The following is a 22566-nucleotide window of genomic DNA, read 5'->3' on the forward strand; positions in this document are numbered from 1 at the left end:
CTTTAGGAATGTGTTTGTTTGTTTTCTCTGCAGTCATGCCATGTTGCCGTATGCTATATGATGTATGCTGCCCGCTTAAACCTCAATACCGAACATTACAAATAGCAAGGAATGCTGGAGTCAGATAATAATGTAGGTGTAAATCTTTATGTAGCCGAATTCTCAGTGTTAATTTTAATCTGAGAAGGTAATCTCTGTGTCTGTGTGTGTGTGTGTGTGTGTGTGTGTGTGTGTGTGTGTGTGTGTGTGTGTGTGTGTGTGTGTGTGTGTGTGTGTGTGTGTGTGTGTGTGTGTGTGTGAGAGCGTGTGGTTGTGTGCATCCAGATGTGTACTAACTCTGTGCATGCAACATGTGTGTGTTTGTGTGCATGCAAGTTGTGTTGAGTATTTATTTGTGTGTGTCCACAGACATTCCTGCCAGTGAAGTGGATGGCTCCAGAGAGTATTTTCCAGAATGTTTACACCAGTTTGAGTGATGTATGGTCATATGGCATTCTACTGTGGGAGATCTTCTCACTGGGTACCCTATCTTATATATTTGGTTTTATATTCTATCCTTTCTGTTGTGTTTTATACCCTACCCTGTCTATACAATTAATGGAGACCTTAACATTTTTAGTAGTTATTTCATGCATGGACTTCATGGATATCATGCATGGACTTACTGGAGAAAATTACTTTAAAAAAAATACTAACATTATGAAATAACTAATCGAAAAATGAAGTTATCCCTATTCATTTGAGGGACAATATCAGTCACCAGAACCAGGGTCATTTTCAATTAGACTAAAATGGAGTTTGAAGTTCAATGGGTTTATGTAGGAGGGGGGGGGGCGTGTCCGATCAAATTAATTCAAATATCTACATATTGAATCAGCTACTTAATAACCCAGGGGTGCACAAAAAAGCCAGAGTAGACATGAAAATGACCCCAGAAGTATTTAAAAGTGAAATTCCCCTTTAACCTTGCCTTACTAGTAATGTTCCAATGTGTTTTGTCCCAGGTGGTAGCCCATACCCCGACATCCCCATGAATGACCAGTTCTACGCAGCCCTGAAGAGAGGCTATCGGATGCCCAAGCCCACCCACGCCACACAACAAATGTAAACACTGTTTAAAGATTATTTTATCATCCGTGCCTGACAGCATGGATGACAGAAAGAGGAATGGGAGTGTAGAGAAGGTGACATTGTGCAACACAGGTCACAAGAAACTGGTTGAGCAATTAATTAATTTAGCACTAACAAGTTATGTTTACAGATGTAAGCCCTGTTTATAGTATTTAATGATTGCTGTAATGTTTGAAATCTAGGAACTGAAGTTCAGTCTCTTGTTCAGTCAACTGCGTGTTGTAGATAGATGCTAGGTTTGATGTTTACCTGGTAAACTAGTTTCTTTGAAGCACTACAATGTTCTCTTGTCACGTACACGCATGATTTCACACTTTGTAAATTGCTCTGGATGCTTCTGGATTCTAAATGCCTAATTGAAAATCGTAATAAGAGTGCCAGGTAGAGTCTAATGCGGGGTTGTCAAACTGTTTTGTCCCAGGTCACCACTGTAAATAACTGTTTCATCCACGGCACCCCTGAATTACATTGTTACTTTATAGCACCTTACATTTATGTCATAATACGCCACGTAAATACGTACATTTTTCAGCTTGTCACAATGAAAATTTTAGATAATATCAGTTTCCATTAGGACAGATTGAGAATGGCTTTATTCTTGACGTTTAACCACTTGAACCCCAGCATCCCTATTCTGGGGGGAACATTCAAAAAAAATTGGTGAGGAGATTTTGTGTAGATAAAAAAACAAAAAAACAAACTCAGGTCTGTTTTATTATAATAAGTATAGAGGTTCTAAGTGGTTAAACTGAAGTGATATTGATCAATTCCACATATTATTAAGTATTCTGCAGCAACCCTGGACACTGGCACCCTAGGGTGCCACGGCACTCACTTTGAGAAACCCTGGTCTAATGTCCTCTTCATGTAGAAGTGATAGCTGACAGCAATGTGGATTTTGTCGACTAAAACTATGACGAAAAATGTTCGTAGACTATACCTTTTTCACTGACGAAAACTAAATAAAAACCAAATAAAAACTAAGCTATGATGACTAAAACTATGACTAAATATATTGACAATTTCGTCAACAAATAAAAACCAGACAAAAATGTTAGTGAGGGAAGAGTGGAGAAGAGATCCAGTAGAACTAAGAGACAAGTCATTTTATGTTTGGTTGCGCTCGGGCGCTGTGCTCTGAAAATCTCGCAGCACGACGCGTTGTGAGCTTGTAGATCGGCTATTTTCAGCATGCAAACAAGTGTAAAATCTGCCATTACGACGCCATCAAGGCACCGCCGAGACACATTATAGTCGACTAAATCAACTGTAGATTTGGTCGACTATGATATTTAGTCGACTAAAACTAGACAAAAACTAAAACATTTCAGATGACTAAAATATGACTAAAACTAAATGGAATTTTATTCAAAAGACTATGACTAAAAGTAAATCAAAATGTGCTGTCAAAATCAACATTGGTGTGTCGTTGTTACAGACATGAGGTGATGAGTCGCTGTTGGGAAGAGAAGGACGACGTGAGGCCTCCCTTCTCCTCTCTGAGCGTTTCCATTGGCAACATGCTGAGCGACGGATACAAGAAGGTATACTTGAGAATCTGAAGCTTTAGCACAGCAAATAGAAGGTTCAAAGATGAGCACCTGATGCTTTAGCACTCATAAAAATGTCATACTGGGGATACTGTAAGAAAAAAGTCTTCACTTCATTTGTGTTTTAACCCATTAAGACCAGGAATGCATCTGTGTCATTTTTCGATTTCTTTGGCTATTCAAAAATAGCAGATATACAAGCTCATAGCGCAGCACCGAGTGCCGCGCTATGAGCTTGTAGATCTGCTATTTATTTTTAATCGTGAAAACTGTGCAAATGTATTAATATATAATTTTTAAAGCGAACATTTTTAACTAAAATCTTTGCTTCTGGGGGATTCTACAAATGTCTATATATGACATTTGTAGAATGTTGCTATATATATCGGTGGTTCTCAAACTTTTTCATGTCAAGGACCCCCAAAATTATATGTACCCCCATCTGAAAATATTTAGTTTCAGGGACCCCCAGAAGCAAAGATTTGTGCATCAGTTGATGTTTTATTAACAAAGATTTGCACACATTTTCATGACTTTTAAAAAAAAAATAGTAGACCTACAAGCTCATAGCACGGCACTCGGTTTGAATAGCCAAAGAAATCTACAGTGACACAGATGCGTTCCCGGTCTTAATGGGTTAACTCATTAAGACCTGAGGCCGATTCAAAAAATGTCTTCTAAATCAGTTTGCTCAAAAAGTTACTTTACACCAGTGGTTGTACTGTCTGTAAGTCTTGTTCCTTTGTATTGCTATAGCGGTACCTCCAGGTGACGGAGAACTTTCTGAGCGGCGAGCATCCCGCGGTGTCCCGGTCCAAACCCAGCCCGGCTCCACGGCCGGCCGGGACCGCAGACGAGGTGGAGGTGGAGGCAGGAGCGGAGGTGGAGGTGGAAGTGGAGGTGGAGGTGGAAGTGGAGGCCCAGGCAGCAGATGATGGTAAGTTCTGGCTCTTTTTTTGACTACAAGAACTACTGTAAGCGAACCATGCCATTCTTGGATGTGTTTCCATACACTACCGCTTGGTTTCAGATAAGGTTCTCAGAACCTTATTTGGACCCTGGACAGGCGGTAGTACTAAACCTTGACTTCTGGGAATCCAAGGTTAAATTAGTCTTTTCTAAAATAGTAAAATACAGTAGCAGATCTGCAAGGTTTCTTTTTTCTTTTTCTTCTTCTTTTTAAGACGTACCAATGGAAACATTAAAAAAAGAATTAATGGGTTCTGGATATGTTCTGATTATGGAAGGTTCTGCGTTAACCCTTAATCCTATCCTATATATTAAAATTGCAGAGAGGGAGCGTGTGGGCGGTCGGACCAACGGTGGACGCCACAAACGTAACATGCAGACTTGCAAGGCGCACCGTTGCTCCGATGCACAACAAACTTGGCACCAACACAGCACAATATAGGACTGGATTTGAAGGCCACGTAGTGGCCTGAAAATCTGGTTGTCGAAAAGAGCCATCAGTTTGTTTATTCTTTCTGATATGTCTTTTGTAACATTTGATGTTTTTCTTTAATCTGACCTCATTCTTTCTTGCAGGAAGCCACACCCCTCAGATTAGGGTCCACCAGTCAGAGGCGGAGCCAGAGGAGGCAGGCCCCTCCTCCACGACGTACGTCATCCCCGTCACGGACGTCACCATAGAAACCAGTGGCCAGGTGCTGGACACAGCCACTCCAGAGTTATCAAGGTACAACCAACCCCGCCTCCAATACACACAGGCACGCACGCACGCACGCACGCACGCACGCACGCGCGCACACTTTCTGGGGAAAATAATTAGTTAAATCTTGAAAATAAGACCCTGTCCACCATTTTTTCTTAAAAACATAGCTTTTTCTATACCTATCTTTGGGCATCCACACAACATATTTTTTGGCCCCTGAAATCTGACTTTTTGGAAAAATCATTCCAGGGTGAAAATGTTTCAATACGTTTGTCTGCCACGTCAGAGGTTTTTGGCCAGAGATTTAGGTTCTTCTTGCTTTTGTGTACACATACAGTAGATACACAGTGGTCATAACATTGTCTAAGGTACTATGAGGAGGTTTAAGATCAGTGTGTCCCCCATCCATGTATGTTTTTCTTTTTGAGGAAATAAGTATTCTTAAAGCGTCTTGGCTAAGCATTCTCTACTGAACCATCTGCTCCATCTCTTCTTGTCCTGTGTCTATTTTAACCCATTCAATCCGCCAACGCATGCTGTGTAATTTTAGTTTTTTTTTTAGCCATAACCATTATTTTATACTAAATCGTGAACATTTGTGCAAATCTTTGAATATATATGTTTTTTAAAGCAAACAAATCAAATATTTTCTTCATGGGGATTCTACAAATGTCTCTAAATCCTTACAGTTTTTTTTTATTTTGTTTTTTTACCACCCAAAATTATATATGTATTTGTCCACGGGTCCCCCCCCCCCCCCCCCCCCCGCATCTCAAAATATTTTGTTCCAGGGACCCCCCCAAAACTAAAGGTTTGAATTAAAAATGTATATATATACTCAAAGATTTGCACAAATGTTCACGATTTAAAAAAAAATAGCAGATCTACAAGCTCATAGTGCGGCACTCGGTGCCGCACTATGAGCTTGTATATCTGCTATTTTTTTAAATAACCAAATAAATCTTAAAATGCCACAGATGCGTTCCCGGTGTTAATGGGTTAATGTCAGTAAAGAGTCAGCGGCCCTCCTCTCTCTCTCTCTGCACTTCCTTTGTAGATGAGGAAGGGAGAGTAAAGTGAGTAAACACCGTCCTCGTCCTCTTGCCCAACTCTGCTGCTCCGTCTGGCGCAATACCCCCCTGTGTGTGCCTGGTGTGGTGCAATAATGAATAACCTGCATGATGTGTGTGTGTGTGTGTGTGGGGCAATACTCACATTTCTTCCGTTACGCACGTCAGACATGTGTTGTGAACGTTGTTTTCTGGAGAGAAAAAACACAGGAACCTGTGTGTGTCAGCATCATGCAGAGCAGAACCCTCATAACCCTTTATTACACAACCTTATATGTGTTCAGTGTTGGAAGAAGTACTCGCATCTTTTACTCAAGGTAGAAATACTCTGTTACAAGTGAATTAACTTGAGTAAAAGTACAAAAGTGGCTGGCATCCAAATATACTTCATCATCACACAACATTCAATTCTGTGTGTGTGTGTGGGGTTTTTTTTTACCGCGTTTTATGCCCCCCCCCCCATAGGGTGTTTGCGAATCGTTCCCAAACACGATTACCCTCCCCCCCGCTGTCAGCATTCACATTAGTAATGTTGTTTCGTACCCAAGTACACTTCAATTCAACTGGTACTTGTAATGGTGCCTCAAAGGAGTGCTATATGGGGTGTTGGGAGATAGAGAATGTCATGTGACCGAGGAAGAGTCACTTGTCAGAGTTTAGAGCGAATACTAAAGTGTGACTGTGTTCCTGACGTTGTCTTGAGTTGTAATATTAACAGAACAACAATACACAACCAAAACAGTGTGTGGTGACGGTCTTTGAAACATCGCTGCTCAGCCAACGTAACAATTGACAGTGACATCACTGACGCATCCTTGGTATTTTGTAAGCAGCTTCGAGCATATGCCGTCGAGTGTATGGTGTCGCATAACAGTGATGTCACTAACTAATCCTTGGTGTCTTCATCATAGTCTTCAACTACAGCGACGTAGCCACGTAATTTGGTGACACATCCGATCGCAATCGCCATAGGCGGAGCGGAAAACCGCGACTTTGAAAATCTAAGGCCAAACCCTTCACGTGACCTTGTATAAGCAACGAGATTGGTTAAAAAAACCTTAATCTGGCATTTAACGGGCCACCGACACAGACGTCTAGTACGGTCGGTTGGTCTCGCTAGGGGCAACCGAGACAATAACTAAAACAAGTTAACCCAAGTTAACCTTAGAAGCCATTGACACTTGAGTCAACTAACCTGTCAGTCAATCAGTCAAAGCAGCCAGCAAGCAGGCAGCATAACATAATATATTCAGTGATGTAAAGTGACTAAGTACATTTACTCAAGTACTGTACACTCCAGTAAAGTACTTACTTTACTGGAGTATTTCCCATTTTCAATACTTTTGCTTCTACTCCATTACATCTCAGAGGCAAATATTGTACTTTTACTCCACTACAATTATTTGACAGCTTTAGTTGCTAGTTACTTTGCAGATTTAGATTACAAAACATGCATGAACCACTTCAGCCCTACAGTACATTTCGACCATTTGAAAATAGCCGATCTACAAGCTCGCAATGTGTCGCGATGTGACGCGTTGTGAGCTTGTAGATCGGCTATTTTCCAAAAAATAATTATACATGTTGAACTTGTGAAATGGGACACTCTGCATAATGAGTACTTTTACTTTTGGTACTTTAAGTACATTTTGATGCCAATACTTTTGTACTTTTACTCAAGTAAATTTTGATTATCAGATTTATACTTGTAACAGAGTATTTCTACAGTGCAATATCAATACTTTGATAAAAAAAATATAATTTTACTTAAGTAAAAAATGTGAGTGCTTTTTTCCAACACTTATATTGATCTTTATTGTATCTTCAGCCCTCAGCTGTCAGATGTCCCTGCAGAGAAGGACACCCATGATGCATCAGAACCACAGGAAGTGACATCACAGCCAAACCAGGGAGCTGAGGATCCACCCCAAATAGCCTGCCCTCCCTGCACCACCACAGAGGAAGAGGAGAGTTTCTTGTGAAGGTTTTTTTTTTAACTCCTGGGTCAAACCGGACTCGCTGTGGACTAAACAGGGCAGAACATTCTTCATTTCTGCACAGCCTAGACCAGTGGTTTTCATCTTTCTCATGCCAAGGACCCCTAAATTGATATACATTTGGCCGCGGACCCCCATCTGACAATGTTTTGTGCCAGGGACCCCCAGAAGAGAAGATTTGAGTTAAAAATAGCAAAATTCTACAAAATTCTTCAAACGCTTTCAAGATTTTTCAAAAACGTGCAGCGCGGCACGAAGTGACGCTCTGTGAGCTTGTATATCTGTTATTTTTTAATAGCCAACGTATACAATATGGATAAAGGGGAGAAAATATATTAACACCTTTTGTTGGGGACCCCCTGGAACCCTCTCAAGGACCACTGATGGTCCCCGGACCACTGGTTGAAAACCACTGGCCTAGACACAAACACATTGTTTGTAATAATAACACATCCTGTAATAATAATAGGAATGTAATAGTCTGCATAGAAACTGAGTTAAATGCGTTTAAAAAAAACAAAACTACTTATATGTAATATATTCCTATCACATAAGTGCCCTCCATTATGAGATTATATGAGATGTTGTTACGTTATTATATCATAAAGCTTGGCAGCCATCACTGACCAAAAAGAGGAAAAGGTCGTGCTTTAACCACTTAAACCCCAGCGTCCGTATTGTGGGGAAAAGCTTTCGCTGAAAATAGCCGATTGACAAGCTCATAACCAGTGGTGGAAAAAATAAATAAAAAAAGTACTCAGTTATTTTACTTTAAGTAAAAGTAGCAAAACCACGCTATAAAAATACTCTGTTACAAGTAAAAGGCCTGTGTTCAAAATGCAGTAAGAGTACTGAAAACTGGAAATACTCCAGTAAAGTAAAAGAACCTCAAAATTGTACTCAAGTACAGTTGAGTACATGTACTTAGTTACTTTACCCCACTGCTCACAACGCTGCGACTCGTTCACGTGTGACGCTCGGCGGTCGGCTATTTTCAGCGAAGATATTCGATAGCAGAGCAAAAGCAGAAAAGACACCAGTATAAAGCCCTGAGGGACTCCGGGGTTTAAGTGGTTAATGTGTGGTGACCTGCCAGTCAGCCCTCCACTGCCAAACACAGCATTCTACTGTGTGTGGTTACCTTGACGATGCCCACAGTATTCCTGAAAACTAGCTCATGGTCGGGTCTCATTCACCATGAGCTGCTCCACACATCATGAATGAATATCATGTTAAAAGTATTATTTTGTACTATTTTTGTATATGGGTACTATCTACATTTTGTTTTTCTCCAGGGCATTGCAGAGAGAGAGAGAGAGAGAGAGAGAGAGAGAGAGAGAGAGAGAGAGAGAGAGAGAGAGAGAGAGAGAGAGAGAGAGAGAGAGAGAGAGAGAGAGAGCGATGTTCCCTCGGCGGTTTGTCACCACAAGAACACTGTCACTATTAATAAAATGATGAAATGACGATCTCACTTTCCAAAAACAGTGCATAATCATCATCTAGGTCTAGGGAAAACCAGAGGATGACTAAAGCATCAAGCAGATTTTTTTGGCAGCCAAAAATTGCAGTTAATTAAGAACTGGTTTCAATTATGTGGTGGGTGTAACTTCTCTTCCCACAAATATCTCATTTTCCAACAGATTCTCTCATAAAACGTTATTTAGCCAAACGTTCGCTGAAAATGCTTACAAGTAGGTATTTGATTTAGAATCTGTGCTTTTATCTTGGGTAAACATTCACAATGCAATGTAGGCGTGTAGCTTCTCCTGTAGTCATCTCCTTTCAATTGGGGTGCCAGATAGTGTGATTGTTTTCAGCATCCCCTGGTGGACTAATTAGTCAGACACAGTACACGCAGTAAAGATACTGTACAGTGTACACAATCAGACCAACAGCCTCAACGCAGTAGTTTTGAACTCGCTCAACTAATATCAACAGTATTGGCACCGCGAAACCTTCACTAGACCCATAACTGGAACTAAAACCTGGAAGCCAAACCCAGTGTTAGCTTCTAATTCACTGCTATATTGCTTTAAGGGAAGGATCACTTTCTCTCTCTCTCTGTGTGTGTGCGTGTGTGTATATGTGGGTGCGTGCGTGTGCGTGTGCGTGTGCGTGTGCGTGTGCATGTGCACGTGAACGTGTGTGTGTGTGTGTGTGTGTGTGTGTGTGTGTGTGTGTGTGTGTGTGTGTGTGTGTGTGTGTGTGTGTGTGTGTGTGTGCGTGCGGGTGTGCGGGTGTGTGTGCGCGCGTGCGTGCGTGAGTGCGTGAACGTGCGCTTGTGTGTGTGTGTGTTTGTATGTATTTTGAAGGAGGGAGGTGATGAGACAGAGTCAGACATATCAGATCAGCCTCATTGTTCTGTGATCTGATGGGTCATTGATCTGAGTTGTACATAAACAGTGTTAACGGAGTATACAGTGACAAGTCAAACTGCACACGGTGTACAACCATAATGCTATGAGAATATTCCTTCAGTATTTCTGCACTCACATTTTGCTGTTAGACAATGTTCAGCTGGCATTTGCCTCCACCTTGAAGGTGGAAGGTTTAACAATCCACTTGTCTATATGTAGCCATTGATTATTATGATTCATGATCATGATTTCTATTATAAAGATCATACAGTATATTTGGCCAGTAAATGGTAGAAGTGGCTGATGGACTTTTTTTCTTTTCTTTTTTAACCGTCAGTCACAGCGGACTTTAGACCAAACAAAGTCGTTTTTGACTCTTTTTGATGGTACAGAGCTGGAGGTTTGAAGGTACACATGTTTGAACTGTTTAAACTAGTTGCTGTTTTCTATGTTTGCAGTCAAGGTACGTACTGGTCCTCTTTGCATTAGTACTGTTACTGTATTCATAATACAGTCCTATGGTAATAACCCAGTCCTGTCCTGCATTAGTAGCCTACTAGTAGCCAAATCATCATGGCATTACCACATTAACAACCGCACTTCCGGGTGTATAAAGCTATAGCAAGTGCTGCAATGAGGCAGTATTGCCCATGTCCATCATCTGTGTCATTTAACCTATTATTGTTTATGGCGGGTGGCCACGTTTATAAGCTACATGATATGTGACGGAATGAATTCACGTGGAGTGGCGATGCACTTTCTGTTCTCTGTATGTGGGATGACTGTGTGTGTATATGTGTGGGTCTTTAGACTTCAAAGCGTTAAACTGGAAAAAGCCTACGGCCTAATTCATTACATACCGAGTTATCGCTGGCAGGCCGGTTCTTGCCTACGACTGCCCTATCTATATACTTTGTTGACCACCCACAGGGGTCTATACTTAGGTCCCCTCCATTTCTTCCTCTACACCAAAATCTCTTAGCCGAAAATACATGCTATTTTCCATGGATGTTTGCACGTTATGACATACCCAGAATAGGGATGCGAGGGTTGATGTGGTTAACCACTCGAAACCTAATGTCCCTATATTCCAGGGCTGAACATTCGACGAAAATCCTGAAGTTAAATAAGTCAAATAAGTTCACACAAAAAAAAAGGAGCGGACCTAGTATAGCGCCCCAAGGAAACTCTGGGCAAGTAAATAGGATGTAAAACATACAGTAATAGTGACAATGCTGGGTGATTTCAACGTGGAGTTTTTTTTACATGAATGGGTCTCAACAACAGAACACAGGAGCAGTAATGTAAAAAGTGGGACTTGTACAGTGACTGCCTCTGTAGAAGACTGTGTGCTATATATATAGGTACTGGATGAACGATTCATTCCATGTTTTAACCATGTACCTCTGTCTGTAATGTCTTTATAAGAAGACAATATAGGGTAAGAAAGAAATGTCTCTGTTGAGACTTTTTGTTAAATCAGATGCAGTCTTTCCTCTTGATTTATTTAGCAGTGACACTCCATGTATGCATACTGTGGCTAATTATGTTTAAACAAAATAATATAAATGTAAATAAGGGTAACCATAACCCTATAACAGTATACAGTATTTTAGTACTTTCCCTTCAAAACGCATACAAATGAAGGCCTAGCATTTGAAATGAATGTTTTTTTATCATGATAAAGCACTGTGTAAGATGACATTGGAAATATTGCAAACTGAGCAAAGATGTAAAAGCCTGTTTGTTTGGTTGGTGCTAGCATATTAGCATATTCTGTATATCAGTTTAAAGGGAAAGTGGACAGGTTATTAGAATGTCCATGAAATAAAGATTTTTTTTTACTCTTCAGGTGAACTTATGTTTCTATTCTATTCTATTCTATTCTATTCTATTCTATTCTATTCTATTCTATTCTATTCTATTCTATTCTATTCTTCATTATTCATCTAAACAGTATTAGAAAAAACTGCATTGACTATCTGCATTGGGATTCAGTCAGAGGTGGAAAGTAATTACTATTTTGAATTAGTATTGTACTCAAGTACATCTTGTTTTGATTTACTTGAGTATTACTATTTCCATTTTTTAAAATGTTTAATAGTTTCTATATCTGCTAGTTACTTTATGATGTAGATTACAAAACATACAGTAACTGATACATTGTGATGTATTAAAGCCAGGGGTCAGCAAGTACGTTTGTCCTTGGGCTAATTTCTTTCTAAGTCATTATTAGGAGATGGACCAGAACACAATCAAGGCTAATTTAAGATCTGAAACTTTGACATGCCGTCTTATACAATAATCAATGATATGAATTTCTATTTATTGCTATAAGTCACTAAAATAAGATGTGTGTGTTTTAACTGCATACTGATAGAACTGTGTGTGTGTGTGTGTGTGTGTGTGTGTGTGTGTGTGTGTGTGTGTGTGTGTGTGTGTGTGTGTGTGTGTGTGTGTGTGTGTGTGTGTGTGTGTGTGTGTGTGTGTGTGTGTGTGTGTGTGTGTGTGTGTGTGTGTGTGTATGTTACAGGTGCAGATAAGAATACTTGGGGTAATCCTTTTGTGAAGGCCACATCCTTGAATGAGGACGTTTAGTTAATTAAGAGAACACCTGGAGACAGACAGACAGACATACTCCCTTTTGAACAGCAGAGATAAAACAATCTCTTTCATTGAATAAGAGCTCAAGGTCTGTTCTTATGGAGAGATACTTTATGAAACACATGCCTGTGAAGCACTCTCAACATGAATACAAGCATTCTTAAGGTGCATGGGGTTAGATTCTCTATTTTGACATTATTTAGTAGAGTGCTTCTCACACTTTTTAGTTAAAAGGATCTCCAATTTGGTGTGCAAATTTAGGTCACAGACCCCCATAACTCAGAGAGTGTACAAATGGAACCAAGTCGACCCAACACTCTCAGAGTTACAAACCTTTTAAGGGTCCATTTAGTTACAAACTACAATTTAGCTGGGGACCGGTATATGTGGGACTGTCAGATATTGTAGATTATTTACAAAATAATTTGCTGGGCCAGGTGTCATCACTTACGGGCCAATTTTGGCCCACGGGCCACCTGTTGCCAAACACTGGTTAAAGGCAGACTAGGTAGCTTTTCAAATCTGTGTGTGATGTACACACACACCCCCCCCCCCCTCCCCTCTCTGACAGGTATCAAAGTGATTGCTGTCTTTGATGCATTCATTGATTAGAGAGAGAGAGCACTAACGAGTTTGACACTTTTATGGCCCAATCAATCAACTTAGTGCACAACCCCTTTGCAGTTCAACAGGATCAATTAAGACCTCCGGCCTCTCCCCCCATCTCCCCCCACAGACTTTTCAGTCCCTGCAAAGGGATGAATGTCAATATAAACGGTGGAACATAAACAGTGGAACAAAACCAAAATACAGCCAGAGGGATATGTATTTCTGCAGGAAAACACACCAGCATAATTATATAGTGGCTGATAGAGGGGGGAAAAAAGCAAAAATAAATATATATATATTTATCATTTAGGCTCAAAGTTACCTAGTCTGCCTTTAACCTTGAGAGTTCGACCTGTTGCACTCTTAGAAATAAACTAATGCCGGCCTTGTGGATGTTTTGGGGCCCTGAACCAGTGTAGCGTGAGGTATTTCTACTCAGTCAGATGAACAGCATCAAATAGTAAGTTCTATAAGCAGTGTTGATGGTGGATGCATGTGGAGCTGAAGGTTCCTGTGTGCAGACATCATGGGTGAGAGTGTGTAGCAACACACTGTAATTGTTCATTCATTGTGTGTATCGAAGCGAACTAATCCACTTAGAAGTTCACGTGAAGGAAGAGGTTTTAGTGAAACTGGTGCTGAGTAAATTATGAAGAGTGACACGGTGGTTAACAGAGAGGGAAGTGGAAGTAGTACAGAAACAGACAGACAGACAGACAGACAGGCAGGCAGACAGACACACAGACAGACAGACAGGCAGGCCTCCGGCCGAGATAACCAAGAGAATGAGACACATGCACACAAAGCGAGAGTGACGCAGACAAAGACATCTAGGATATAGAGAGAGTCAGAGAGAGAGAGAGAGAGAGAGAGAGAGAGAGAGAGAGAGAGAGAGAGAGAGAGAGAGAGAGAGAGAGACAGACAGGCCGACAATACGTTTTTTTAAAGGAGTGGATTCCACTCTGAGCTTCTATGGTGCATGGTCCAACTTTTACCGGTTCTGTAAAGAAACAAGACAATAGGAGAGAAGAAAGAGTGGAATCCTATGCAGATTAAGACAGGGAAGAGAGGATGATGATGTTTCTACAGATTCTCCTCCTGTTGGTCATTCTGTGCTGCTCAGCCCAAGGTAAGAATCCCTCTAATGATTTAATATTAATTAACCCATTAAGGCCTGAGGTTCCGATTATACAAATGTCTTCTAAATCCTAACAGTTTTTTGGAAAATGTTGCTATAATCTGTGGTTCTCAAACTTTTTCATGTCAAGGACCTCCAAAATTATATGTATTTGGCCACCAACCCCCTCTCCGAAGCAAATATTTGAGTTAAAAATGCTTGCTTTAAAAATATATATGTTCAAGGATTTGCACACATTTTCTAGATAAAAGAAAAAAGTAGATCTACAAGCTCATAGCGTGCTGCGCTATGAGCTTGTATATCTGCTATTTTTTTAATAGCCAAAGCATAAAATAATGGTTTAAGGCAGTGGTTACACAGATGTGTTCCCGGTCAATGTGAGATTTAAATGAGAGTTCTGAATCAAGCCTTATACACAAGGTATTTAATGTTATCAACTTTAACCCTGGGGCCCACCTCTTGGTTGAATCAACAGCTAACATTTATTGCCATGCAAGACGACACAATGTTTTATGTTATGCAGGTAAATGAGTTGAACCACAGAGAGCTGCAGATATTGATCAACTAATTAAAAAAGCTTTTGTTAAAGCGATAAATATTGCACCAGTGATTGAGCTAATCATTATCTGCAGCAGATAATATGCTGATAATATATTGTTGATACCGGTGGTGGAAAAAGTACTCACATTTTGTACTTGTGTTAAGTATCAATACCACAATGTAGAAATATTCTGTAAAAGTCCGGAATTACAAATTTACTTGAGTAAAAGTACAAAAGTGTTTGTATCAAAATGTACGTAAAGTACCAAAAGTAGAAAGTACCCATTATGCAGAATGTCCCATTTCACAGGTTTCAAATGTATAAAATGTATAAAAAATATTTTGAAAATAGCATATCTACAAGCTCACAACACGTTGCATCGCGACACATTGTGAGCTTATAGATCGGCTATTTTCAAACAGCCAAATTTTAAATAGGGCTGAAGTGGTTAATGTATGTTTTGTAATAATAATCCAAATATTCAAAGAAACTAGTAACTAAAGTTGTCAAATAATTGTAGTGGAGTAAAAGTACAATATTTGCCTCTGAAATGTAGTGGAGTAGAAGTAAAAGTATCGAAAATTTGACATACTATATTAAAGTAAAAAATATCTCAAAATTGTACTCAAGTACTGTACTTGAGTAAATGTATTTAGTTACTTTCCACCACTGGTTGATACTGAGATAATGTGAGAGTTTATTATAAATACATTTTCTTGGAGACTTTAGCAATAGAACAGGCCTCCTTGAGTCTTAATCCCTCCCAATTACACACACTGTTAAAGAAAGAAGCTTAACAATGTACCTCATACACAGATTTGCACAAACAATTGCATGTGTACCAAATAAACACATTCTTTGGGTGATAAATTCCATTTATTCTACTGTATAATTTAGCTGCTTGTATTAACACTGTCTGTATAAGCCTTCTTCCACCTAATCTATAACCATGTGATCCTGTGGCCTCAACCCTTATGCCTCCTGGAACCCCCATGGGTTCTCACTGATATTTATCACTATTTCCTCCTCGTAAATTGGCGTTTTTTTGGCAAAGATATGTAGTGTAGAAACTAAGTACCTTTACTTAAGTACTGTACTTAAGTACAATTTTGAGGTATTTGTACTTTACTTGAGTATTTTAAATTTCTAGGGCGGCCATAGCTGAGTGGTTAGTGAGCCTGCCTAGGGAACCATAGACCCTGGGTGCCCCAGGTACGATTCCAGGCCAGGCCAGCAAATGTGTCGATAAAATGAAATTTGTCCCTGAGCGAGACTCTTAACCCCTATTTGCTCACAGGCCCTCATTGGAAACAAGACCGCAAGGACTTTCATGAACAGACCTGTTAAAGGACTTATATATATCCAATACTTTTACTTCTACTCCACTACATCTCAGAGGCAAATATTGTTCTTTTACTCCACAACAATTATTTGATCATTTTAGTTACTAGTTACTTTGTAGATTTTGAGTATTATTACAAAACATACATTAACCACTTCAGCCGTATACATTTCGGCCATTTGAAAATAGTTTATTTTCAAAAGATTTGTATACACTTGAGGGGGGTCACCTCATCATTTCACAAAGATGAGGCATTGGGGCATCGGAATATGTTTTCATTTATATGATTGTGATTTATTGTACACTGCCCTGCATATGTAGATTTATTCTGCTTTTAAATGCCGGTTGCATCTTAAATTAAGATGTTCCTTTAAAAACGCATTACTTTTTCCTAAGAATACATTTACTGGCTTATATTCAATATAACCTTAAGTGAAAACTTTACTAGAAAAACTAATTAAATGAATAAATATCAATGCTTTGTATTTGCTCAAAATGCTGTTTCATCACAAATGTCTTCAGACATCCAACATGATTACTATAGGAGAGCTGGTTGACTGTTCTCTCAGAAAATTACACTTTGAAATAATGGTAATGGAATTGGAATTTAGATTATATAATGGATGAATGAATTTCTAAACAGTTGTTTTTATCTTTGGGTCCAGTCTCCTGACATGACCATGTGTTTTTACTGGGTCTGTCTTCATGTATGTACAGTATGTCCTGTACTATATACGTACCATCAAAAGCTCACACTCACGTGCTTGACGTCACCAAACGGATCACTCTGTACAACCAAGGAGCTCTTTTACATAGCCTTGTGTACGGCCAGGAAATGTGAAGTGAAACTCTTTGAGTGTGATAACAGTGTAGGTGATTTATCTTTGGCATGTAAACACAATATTTTTTACAGTAACATTCTATATCCGACGCACCTTTGCACCTACATGTAATACGTAGGTGATGTATTTATGAAGATCTGGCCAAAGGAGACGGAGATCGTCACCACAAGTTGACATGCATTTTTTTTTCTCCAGTTCGTCAATGTGGAAACGATGCCATTGGGATGTTTTGAGTATAGTTAGGCTTTACCACAGAACAACTGCATTGATTTGTGTGGCTTTGTTGACAAACTGCACACATAATAAGGACTTATATCGACAGCTAAAGATTGGACAGGGAGACAACGCTGTTGCTGTTCAGTTGAATTGGATGTTTTTATGTCACTGCCATCCAGAAAGATGGATGGATTGATTGGTAATAGATATAGAGATAGATGAAGACATACATAGGCCTACTGTATGATTATAAAGAGAGAATGCATTTCATGATTATAAACCCAAGTATGATACCGTCACTGTCGGGTGGAAGCCATGTTTGTCCAAAAGGTACTTTTCAGGAATTGGAGAGAATTACCTCTGTTCCAATGGATGTACCAATGTTAATACTTTTCATTGGTTCAATATTTATACGTTAATAAAACCCACAAACATACACTTTCATGTTCACTTTGTAGTAACCCCTTCACTCCTCCTCTTCCTCGCCTCCTCCTCCAAACAAGCAGGAGGAAGTATAACTGAGAGGAGGAAGTGGGAGAAACACACACACACACACACACACACACACACACACACACACACACACACACACACACACACACACACACACACACACACACACACACACACACACACACACACACACACACACACACCCACACCACAACCGCTATACCACACCACAAAGCCCTCTGACCAAGATAGTGGGCGAGTGCATCTGTGTTATGATACTAGAGATGTTTATGTGAGCGCACTTAGCAACATGTGTGTGTGTGTGTGTGTGTGTGTGTGTGTGTGTGTGTGTGTGTGTGTGTGTGTGTGTGTGTGTGTGTGTGTGTGTGTGTGTGTGTGTGTGTGTGTGTATGTATGTGTGTGTGTGTGTGTGTGTGTGTGTGTGTGTGTGTGTGTGTGTGTGTGTGTGTGTGTGTGTGTGTGTGTGTGTGTGTGTGTGTGTGTGTGTGTGTGTGTGTGTGTGTGTGTGTGTGTGTGTGTGTGTGTGTGTGTGTGCGTGTGCAGGACGTATCTATGGCATGTGACATGTATGCACAACTTAAAGGACAACTTCACCCATTCTCAACCTTATCTTCCTACAACCTGGTGTTGCATTGAAAAAAGACATATTAATAATATTAATAAATTAATAATAAAACTTTATTTGTATAGCACCTTTCATGACATGAAATGCAGCTCAAAGTGCTTTACAGAGCAAGAATACAATTACAGTTACAACCAATTTAACAATAAAGCAAACAAAAATAAAATAAAATAAAATAAAAGCAAAAGCATAAAACAACATTAAAATAGGCAATACAGTGAGGAATTAAAAATCAACCAAAGAATCAGCTAAAAGCAAGAGTGAAGAAATATGTCTTGAGCTGTGCTTTAAAGCTATCGACAGAGGCTGCCTGTCTTAGCTGTAATGGGAGTTTATTCCACACTGTCGGTCCGTAAAAGCAGAATGCTGCTTCACCGTATGTCATTGTAGGCACCTCGAGCAGGTCAGCACTTGAAGACCTGAGGGCCCGGTTTGGAACATATTTCTCTAGGCAGTCAGAGAGGTAGGAAGGTGCCAGACCATTTAGAGCTTTATAAACTATTAAAATAATTTTAAAATCAATCCTAAAAACAACCGGGAGCCAGTGTAGTGAAGCTAGAACTGGAGTGATATGTTCTCTCATCCTAGTTTTAGTTAAAATTCTGGCTGCCGCATTTTGAACAAGTTGTAATCTGTCAGTTGTTTTCTTTGGCAGGCCAGAGTAGAGTGCGTTGCAGTAATCAAGCCGAGAGAAAAGAAAAGCGTGGATCAACGTTTTTGCATCGTCTAACGACAGATAGTCTCTAATTCGCGCAATATTTCTAAGATGAAAGAAAGCAATCTTGGTGACATGATTAATGTGTGTATTAAAATTCAATTCAGAATCGATAATAACCCCCCAGGTTCTTCTCTGCTCACTGGAGCCAATTATGATAACTTCTGTTTTATCCTCATTTAGCTTAAGAAAGTTCTCACTCATCCAGCATTTTATACTGGACAGACAGGTCAACAATGGGTCTAGAGCACAGGGGTCGTCTGGAGCTACTGAAAGATACAGCTGGGTATCATCAGCATAGAAATGGAAGTTCGCTCCGTGATCGGCGATGAGTTCTCCCAGCGGTAGTATATACAGGGAGAACAATAAGGGACCCAGAATTGAGCCCTGTGGAATACCAGAACAGATGTTGTGTTTGTCTGAGTCAAAGTTAGCTAGACTGACAAAATAGCTTCTGCCTGTTAGGTAAGAGTTAAACCAAGACAAGGCTGTGCCTGACAAACCAATCCAGTACTCCATGCGTTGTAGTAGAATTGTGTGATCAATCGTATCAAAAGCAGCGGTTAAATCAAGGAGTAGGAGAACAGATACATTTTTGTCGTCAGCGGACACCCTAAGATCATTAATTACTTTTACAAGTGCTGTTTCTGTGCTATGACCTTTCCTGAAGCCAGATTGGAATTTGTTATGAACCTTATTATTCTGTAGGAACACATCCAGTTGATGAAAGATAGTTTTTTCTAAGACCTTGACCGACCTGCCTACCGATGATGTCACTGGTAGGCAGGTTATTTCTTAAAGGGCCACAGCCCACCTCTAAGACACAGAGAGAATGAACAGAAATGGTGCCGTCTTCCACACACATTGGCCAATTTCTAACCAACCAGCAGTGGTGGAAAAAGTAGCCTACTACATTTTTTTGCTTAAGTAAAAGTATCAAAACTGCAATGTAGAAATACTACACAGAATTGAACTTGAGTACAAAAGTATTGGTATCAAAATGTACTTAAAGTACCGAAAGTAGAAAGTACGCATTGTGAGCTTGTAGATCGTCTATTTTCAAATGGCCGAAATGTATATAGGGCTGAATGCATTAAGTTGCTACCATGCAATTGGCTGATTCGAAATTTGCGTTAACGTGCAGTTGGGGTAGCCTGGTAAACACCCCCTCCCTCCGGAAATCTCATGCATTGCATTGCATTTGGTTTCAGGAAGGAGGGTCTGGGATTGCTCACAGAGTAAAGCTGCCCGAACCGCTGCGCATACGAACCAATCAGCGGCTGCTAGGGGCGGGATCATCCAATCACCTGCTTAGTAGCTTGAAAAAATGAAACTCCGTCTGTCATCGATTCTGCGCCCGAAGTCTCAGATGCAAGTACGCTGTGAAACAAAATGTGTGTCGCAAGCTTCTTCCATTTGACGGAGTGAGGTTACAGTTGGGGCGAGTGTGCCTTATACATTTTCCGTGACTGAATATTGAGCATGATTGAGGAGCAGTTATATGAAGATACAGTATAGCTGAAGATAGGTTGGGACAGGGTAGCCTACTCTCTGTGTACAGGCCTTTCCACAGTGACTCCATTTGGGCTGAAAGTGATGAGGTGAAAGCTTTAGAATTACAACAGAGTGTATATTCATACCGGCTGTCATCACTGACTTGACCTCTGCTTCACTATGTGTGTGTGTGTGTGTGTGTGTGTGTGTGTGTGTGTGTGTGTGTGTGTGTGTGTGTGTGTGTGTGTGTGTGTGTGTGTGTGTGTGTGTGTGTGTGTGTGTGTGTGTGTGTGTGTGTGTGTGTGCGTGTGTGTGCGTGTGTGCGTGTGTGTGTGTGTGTGTGGTCTCCTCCCAGAGAAAATGTGTTTCCTGGATCAGAACGCTATTTTTTTCGTCAGAACCCCCTCCCTACACACACACACACACACACACACACACACACACACACACACACACACACACACACACACACACACACACACACACACACACACACACACACACACACACACACACACACACACACACACACACACACACACACTTCCATGGAAGCCCTCTTTAGTTCTCATTTCCCTTTTCTCCAACCTAACAGCTCTAAATACCACAGAGACAGAACTGTCCTGATTACCAAACCAATGTTTAAATGGCTCCCAACTGCCACACATTCACCTAGTCACATGATCTATCTATCTATCTATCTATCTATCTATCTATCTATCTATCTATCTATCTATCTATCTATCTATCTATCTATCTATCTATCTATCTATCTATCTATCTATCTGTCTGTCTGTCTGTCTGTCTGTCTGTCTGTCTGTCTGTCTGTCTGTCTGTCTGTCTGTCTGTCTGTCTGTCTGTCTGTCTGTCTGTCTGTCTGTCTGTCTGTCTGTCTGGTTCAGGAAGACGTGAAACCTGTTCATTACCAAAAGTTTCAGGTATTTGTGTTCGTGTAAAAGTCAACCGGCAGTTCTCAATTCCTGAAAATAAGTTACCTACCCATCATTGCATAGACAAACATAAGTACAGTTTCAAGCTTTAATTATCCTTTATTTTAATGGTAATATGATCAAAAGAGGACTCTTCAACTCTTCTTACTATAAGTCACAGGTATACTTCATATCACTGCAGACAATCTTCCAAAGCATATGTTTTCAGTTAGTTTATTTGTTAGTGGAATATACAGTATCCCATTCTCATTCTGCAAAGCCCAGCACAGCTTTTAGTTTTGACTAATCTGATTAGAAAGGTTATATAATCTAAAGTAATCTCATTATAAATGAACTAATGCTGGCTGCACTTCCAGGGGGCCCAGCTGATTCTGGACACCCAGAACCATGGCTCGTCAACCAAAGCCTCTTGGTAGAAAATCACCAGATGTTAACCACATACCCTACCAATGAGATATCTATTGTTAACAAACTAGCCAGAGAGCTTGCTGTTAACCAGAGAGATTGTCTGCTGTTAAAGGGATAGTTCACCCAAAAAAAAATCATAAAAATGTTCTATCAATTAGTCACCCCGTGGAGACTTGAATTCATGGATGTTTTTTTCATCAAAGCCAATAATTTGATGGCCAGTGGACCGGTAGGCAGCGTTTCTTGATGACCGTTGCCGGTCATCAAGTTATTGGCTTAGGAATGCGACAAAAACAAAACAATATCCATGAATGAAGTCTCCATGGGGTGACTAATCGAAATTAAAAAAAGTTCTTTTGGGGGTGAACTATCCCTTCAGAATTTTAACAAAAACCAGGATGAGAGAACATATCACTCCAGTTCTTGCTTCACTACACTGGCTCCCGGTTGTTTTTAGGATTGATTTTAAAATTATTTTAATAGTTTATAAAGCTCTAAATGGTCTGGCACCTACCTACCTCTCTGACTGCCTAGAGAGATATGTTCCAAACCGGGCCCTCAGGTCTTCAAGTGCTGACCTGCTCGAGGTGCCTACAATGACATATAAAAAATACGGTGAAGCAGCATTCTGCTTTTACGGACCGACAGTGTGGAATAAACTCCCATTACACCTAAGACAGGCAGCCTCTGTCGATAGCTTTAAAGCACAGCTCAAGACCTATTACTTCACTCTAGGGCAGTGTCTATCAACCTTTTTTGTGCCAAGGCACACCTGGCATAGCCAAAAAATCCCAGGGCACACCTAGATATACGGTGTATATATATATATATAGA

General features: G+C 40.2%; 2 protein-coding genes across 7 annotated transcripts in view; both read left to right on the forward strand.

Moving 5' to 3' along the window:
* The window catches only part of LOC308089991 (platelet-derived growth factor receptor beta-like), a 376796-nt gene extending 365170 nt beyond the window's left edge, over positions 1-11626 (forward strand). For all 5 annotated transcript variants that reach the window (XM_080435002.1, XM_080435000.1, XM_080435004.1 and 2 more), the window contains 6 exons: positions 409-520; positions 1005-1104; positions 2570-2675; positions 3438-3618; positions 4227-4377; positions 7252-11626. In XM_080435002.1, the coding sequence (XP_080291128.1) occupies positions 409-520; positions 1005-1104; positions 2570-2675; positions 3438-3618; positions 4227-4377; positions 7252-7405 (804 nt within the window). In that variant the 3' untranslated portion in view covers positions 7406-11626. The remainder of the gene's footprint in view (positions 1-408; positions 521-1004; positions 1105-2569; positions 2676-3437; positions 3619-4226; positions 4378-7251) is intronic.
* A 2336-nt stretch (positions 11627-13962) lies between these two features.
* Positions 13963-22566, forward strand: part of csf1rb (colony stimulating factor 1 receptor, b) — a 47235-nt gene continuing 38631 nt past the window's right edge. For both annotated transcript variants that reach the window (XM_080435006.1, XM_080435007.1), the window contains exon 1: positions 13963-14119. In XM_080435006.1, coding sequence (XP_080291132.1) covers positions 14062-14119 — 58 coding nt within the window. In that variant the 5' untranslated portion in view covers positions 13963-14061. The remainder of the gene's footprint in view (positions 14120-22566) is intronic.

This window comes from Gymnoscopelus braueri (genome assembly GCF_963280865.1).
Source record: "Gymnoscopelus braueri genome assembly, chromosome: 8".
NCBI classification, from domain to species: domain Eukaryota; kingdom Metazoa; phylum Chordata; class Actinopteri; order Myctophiformes; family Myctophidae; genus Gymnoscopelus; species Gymnoscopelus braueri.